Genomic DNA, 6,000 nt, shown 5'->3' with positions numbered 1-6,000 from the left:
CACCCCCAAAATTAGTAATTCTGTTGCCAGTCACTGGCATCTGTGGCCATCAACTCTGTATTATTTCTCAATGAGAAATTTGATAAGAACAGGTGTGAATTTAATTGTGGTTGATAGATATAATGAAAAGTTGGAACAAAGGAGCCGTTTTCAAGCAAGACACAGGATTCCTTTACCCTCAAAGCCATGTTTCCTTTTCTTATTATAATGAAAAAATGACCTTTTATATTACAAGATATGTGCCTTCTATGCTACACAAGCACTGTGCACTATGTCGTATATTTCTGAAATACGTTTATTTCCTGCAGGATCCACTGCAGTGATTTTAGTGCAAACAAATATTTATTAGCAGTATGTTTGCTGAATTGCTGGAAATGAAAGTAAATGTGATCGTGATTTGGAATAGTTTACAGGAAACCATGAGTATTCTTTGAACAATTTCCACTTCTTATACTTGCTTCTAAATTGTTTAATTTCGGATGTGCATAGGGTAAATTTATATTGTAAATCTGCACAACTTTGAAGGGCTTGCATGGAAAACAGTTCAGCAGCTCATCTGTGTTATTTTTAGACCTTGCATCTTCTCCAAAGCTTTTTGTGCTAAGCATTTAAGTGTTCTGTTAGGTTTGCTAAAGCCTAACTTCCAGTCCAGAATACCATATGAAACATTAATGCTTATATTTATCCTGAAAATACAGCTTGATCTCCAGTCCATTTCAGTCATGTCAGGATGCTCTAGAATATATCCAGAAGTTATTTTATTAGACACAGTGTGTCCTTGTGATCTTCCTTACACACTGAAAATAACTCTCTTTTCCTGGACACCCTTAAGCTACCAATACATTTCTGTATCACAGATATCTTCTCTAGCACTGCTGTAATTGATGCTGTCCATTTCCCATTATTGGTATTATTTGCCAGATTTTTGGAATTTGGGCATAGAAATTCTCCTATGTTGTAGAAATTAGCATGTGGAGACTTAACAACCCATTTTTTATACTAATTTTACATTTTAACAAATACTAAATTTTTTTCTAAAAATTTTAAACTGTTTTTCTTTACTGAAATACAAATAGGTGAAAAGTGTGGAATGTACTGATGCTTTCAAATAGGTTATTATTGTTATTTTTTATTGTATGTGAGATATAGCAAAGCTGATTTATTCTGTGTACAGACCAGTGTGTGGTACATTTCCTGACAGTTGGGTATGCAAGTACAGATTTTGACCGCACACTTGGTTGATCTGTCTTTTGGTTGACCTACTTTTCTGCAAATGGGACCCTTGAGTATAACCCTAATTCGTTTTTCTGGAAACCATATTGTTTTCTCCTGCTAACTGTTGTTAAAGTAAGCCTAACAATGGTCAGGCTTATTTTTTTTTTTTATTCCTTGTATTATTAATTTAATAATATAACCATAGGTAGGAATATTTTTTTTTACCATGAATGCAGATCAATTTGTAAATAAGAATACCTGATACAGTAAAGAAACACGTCTCTGTCCTATCAAATACACATAGAAACCTAAAAAGCACAATCACGTCAGAATAATGGTATATCTTGAGAGACAGCAAAAGAAATGCTTGTACTTTTATGTGGTACAACAGAGATCCAGAAGCTTACCTATAGTGCAACTATAGCAACCTCAAATGGTTGAACGTTGTGCAGAAGTGTAGAGTCTTGAGCAGAAATCTCTCCCAGAAACTGAGCCTCACATGTACTCGTGCCTCAGAAATAGGTGCTTCTGAAAAACAGAAAACTTTAGGGTAAAATGCCTATTTGTTGTTGTAAAATGAGCAGATATTCGCATGGAGCAGTGCTACCTGAAATGGGATGAAGATGAGTGCATTCAGTCTGTGCCTGGCAAGTTCCGTATGGATGCCTGCTGCTGTGCTGTGGGGGCTGCCTGGGGCTCCGACTGTGAGGAGTGTCCTAAGCCTGGCACCAAAGAATACGAGGCTCTGTGCCCCAGAGGTCCTGGCTTTTCCAACAGGGGAGATATTCTAACTGGCAGGCCATTTTACAAAGGTAAGGGTTCATTCTTGGATCTAAAAATGAATTGCAGGTACATGTGGGTGAATATTCTAAGAAAATGCCGGGATTTGTGTCTATGTTTGCTGTGTACTTGAGATGAGAGATGTTATAAAGGTGTTTGCCTGAAAGAGCTGACCTTACAGGTGGGAAACTCTCTGCTTGCATGGTGCTCAAGAGTGTTGGAGGAGCCTAAAAGGAAAAGGTGCAAAGTTTTAATTTGGTAAGGAGAAAAAGGAAATAACTACAACAGGACTGAAGGGAGGGGAGCTCTGAATGATGACAAAAACAGAAAAAGTGCAAAGGTGGTGCTTTGCAGTTCACTGAGGGTCAGATGAAGTTCCATAAAGTCAGGGAGTTAAGATGTAAATGTAAAATATTACTAAAATTTGGCCAGGGTTCTCTGAAAGAGAGACTGAAGAAGGATGGGTTCTTTCTGTGGTTTGCAGAATTAATAAGTGATTAAAAGGGAAGGGTGTCTCTTGCATTAAAATTACAAGGGCAATGATAACAAGGAGCTGCAGTAATAAAGAAGTAAATAAAAGCCTTTTGTCCAGTTTTTACTAGCTTCACCTCCTGTAGAGCAAAAACTAAACTGAAGAGGCTGGAAAATGTTAAGAAACCAGATCTGAGATATTTTAGGTGACTGAGATCTGAGAAGAAAAACTGTAAATTTCTGTGTGCAGAAGCTGAGGTGATCCAGAAATGTTTTAGTATTTTATTTATTTTTAAAAGGATGTATTCTGAAGCATTTGTGTTGAGCTGCTTGAGAAAACTTTAACAGATTGGACCTCCGCTTCACCATAAAGAAGCTCTGATTTTCAGGAGTTACTTTTCTCAGGCAAAGCTCTGAATGTTCAATGGTGATTTACTAAACAAATAAGGAATTTAATAATAATGATAATAAATTGTTTATTTTTATTAAATTTATTTAATTAGAAATAATAAATTCTTGATTATTTAATAATAATAAAATCTTGTCCACTCCAAGATTTTTGTAAGGTTTTGCTTCTTGTTTCTGCTTTTGTATTTGGACCACACTTTTCTTCCATTCTCACTAATACATAGGAGATAGAAGTTTGTTTCATCAAAGATGATTCTCGGGTAAGGACATTAATCCAGCAAATTATATCACAGAGCATAAGAAAAGCTCAATAAGTTTGTAAATGCTGTTGGGGGGGTGCATATGACAGAGGCTGACACATGAAAAACCTTTACTTGTGCTGTGCAAGATCGTTTAACAGGCTGTGTTATCCAGCTGTCCAGCAAAATGCATTTAGAAGAGGTGAAACATTTCATTTGATACTCTACAAAAGAAAAATCACCCTTTTCTAAACGGAGCTCCAGATATCACTCTGGCAATCTCAACTTTAAAAAAAAAATCAACCAGGTTATAGTTACATCTTTTACAAGCTGACTTAGGAACACCACGAATATTCATTGTGTTAGAAAGCAAAACAGAGCACAATACACATATTGGCATCATGGGCAAAAGAGTCTCAACTCAGGGAATTTCACTGAATTTGGTTGATTGCCAATTAACATAAACTTTTAATTACTGGTTTGGGTATTGAGAAGCAAAGAAAGCATGAACAATTCAACAGGTAGGGAAACATCTTTTCTCCTCTACTCCCAGGCTTGGCTTCAGCCCCGCACCTTTCCTCCACCCTTCCTGGTGTCTGGCCCCCCTTAGTCCCATGGATGAGGCAGTAGGCAGCACAGGGCCTTGAGGACACTGCGACGGTTTCTCTTTGTCACCCCTTGTTGCTTAGTCTTTTCTTTTGCTGCTCCTTCCTCCTTACTCATTTCCTGTGCCCTGGCATGGGCTCCACCAATGGACAGAGGCCCTCAGGGGTGTTCCTGCTCCAGCATGGGTTGTCCACAGCCCATGCTCCTTCAGGATGTCCCAGACCCAGTGTGGGTCAGTCATGTACTGTAGTCCCTGGGGGGTGTACCTGCCCCAGCATGGATCACTCAGAGGTCATGGTCCCCCAGGGATCTCCATACCCCAGCAGGGATTGCACGTGGGTCACAATCTCTGAGGTGTCTCTGCCCCAACATGCATCCTCCATGGGCCACTGTCCCTCAGGGTGTTCCTGCCTCTGCTTGGGTCACCTATAGGCCACAGTCCCTCAGGCATGTCCCTGCCCTGGCATGGGTCACCCACAGCTGCAGTCCCTCAGGGGTGTCCCTGCCTTGGTGTGGGTCTTCCACAGGCTGCGGTTCCTCAGGGGGACTCTGCCCTGACATAGGTCCTCCAGGGGTGGCAGTTCCTCAGGGGTTTCTCCTCAGACATGGGGTTCTGCCTTCCAAGAGCGCATCTGCATTTGTGTCTCCAACAGCGTCCTGCTTGCCTCCTCCATTTCATTTTTCCATTCTCCTAACCTGTGTAGGAGGAGGCCATCCCTCCAGTCCCCGGCAACCCAAACCCTGCCTTTTATGCCCAATGCAATTGGTAAGAAGGAATTGCAGGAAGGATTCCTGCAAGAAATCCCATTAATTTTAAGAAGGAAATTCCCATTAATTTTACCTATATTTGTGCTTAAGAATGCTCTTTTCTTTTGTTTTTATATCATAGATATCAATGAATGTAAAGTGTTCCCTGGTATGTGCATGAATGGTAAATGCAGAAACACAATTGGAAGTTTCAAATGTAGATGTAACAGTGGCTTTACTTTAGATATGGAGGAAAGAAACTGTACAGGTAAGTCTTGCATTTTCCCCACTTTTTCCTAGAATCATAGAATAGTCCAGGTTGAAAGAGACCTCAAAAGATCATCTGCTCCAACCTTTTGTGGGAAAGGGAGCCTAGATGAGATGATCTAGCACCCTGTCCATCTTGAAAACATCCAGTGATGGGGACTCTACCACGTCCCTGGGGCATTTTAAAGGAACTTGCACTTGTTGCATAGCTTGGTGATCTGGAAACTTAATGTCATTCACTTCCTCCAGTTCTGAGAGCTTAATCTTTGGCCAGAATGGCCAACTGTCTTAAGTTTCCCTTTCAGAAAGTGATTCTTTAATAAATGTAACAATTCTTCTTGTACACATACATTAGGAATTTTTTAAATTGGTGTTAAAGATGCTCAGGTCATGTTCTATCAGTACGACCTGAAAAATCAATAAGGATCACCAGCAAAGCCAAGTTCAGTGTTTAACATACAGATTAACTTAATTTACGTTCCTTACTCTCTGGTCACTGTATTACCAAATGAATTTAGAGACTCCACTGCAAATTAATTTTCATTTGGCTTTGATAGCCAAGCACACACAGAGCACCTCTTCTGACATCAGTGCAACTCTCAAGAAGAGACGTGCATTTAATTTAATAGTTTAATATTTTGTTATTTACTGTCTGGAAAAACTGAAACAGAAGATAAGCTTGATAGTTTTCTGGTTATGAGAACCTGGATGCCTGCATTGTGGGTGGCTCTGTGCAGAAAATGAAGGAAGTTTTGTTATACCACACAGGTGTCTATGAGTGAGTCTGAGTAATATGAAGTGTGGGTGGTAAGGCATGTTAACTGAGGTTGGTCTGGATTTTAATGTTGCCTTAACCGGTGATTTCCTTGTTTTTATAGTGATTGCATTGATGAGAAATGCATTTAACAAACTTTATTTCTAAACTAACAAGAATAGGTCAGAAAACTTCTCCCTGCAAAAGCTTTTTTTGGTTCTGTTTTTGATTGAAAGCTTGTTCTGATGAAAATGTTCCACGGAGCAGCTGTAGAGAACCAGGTTTTATTAAATGGAAGACTTTTTTTTTGTTTTAAATTAGCAACTTATAAAGCCTGCAGGAGGCCAGATACTCTGTAACATCCCCAGTCCACCACATGGGTTACCATCCAACATCTCCACACATCTGTGTGTGAGGACTGCACTATCTTCACCCGGCAGAAACCTGGCCATGGGGAGTGACAGAGAGGCCAAAGAGACTCTTGCATGTGGTGAAAAAAGAACTGTTTTAAAT

The 6,000-nt window shown here is 39.7% G+C and overlaps 1 protein-coding gene across 1 annotated transcript in view; it reads left to right on the top strand.

Moving 5' to 3' along the window:
- The window catches only part of FBN2 (fibrillin 2), a 183,735-nt gene that overhangs the window by 116,265 nt on the left and 61,470 nt on the right, over positions 1-6,000 (top strand). The window contains exons 22-23 of the mRNA XM_009319652.1: positions 1,800-2,027; positions 4,609-4,734. Coding sequence (XP_009317927.1) covers positions 1,800-2,027; positions 4,609-4,734 — 354 coding nt within the window. The remainder of the gene's footprint in view (positions 1-1,799; positions 2,028-4,608; positions 4,735-6,000) is intronic.

Source organism: Pygoscelis adeliae, unplaced genomic scaffold (assembly GCF_000699105.1).
Source record: "Pygoscelis adeliae isolate BGI_AS28 unplaced genomic scaffold, ASM69910v1 Scaffold110, whole genome shotgun sequence".
Classification (NCBI taxonomy): domain Eukaryota; kingdom Metazoa; phylum Chordata; class Aves; order Sphenisciformes; family Spheniscidae; genus Pygoscelis; species Pygoscelis adeliae.
Note: the sequence above shows the minus strand (reverse complement) of the source record. Positions and strands in the feature narration are given on the sequence as shown.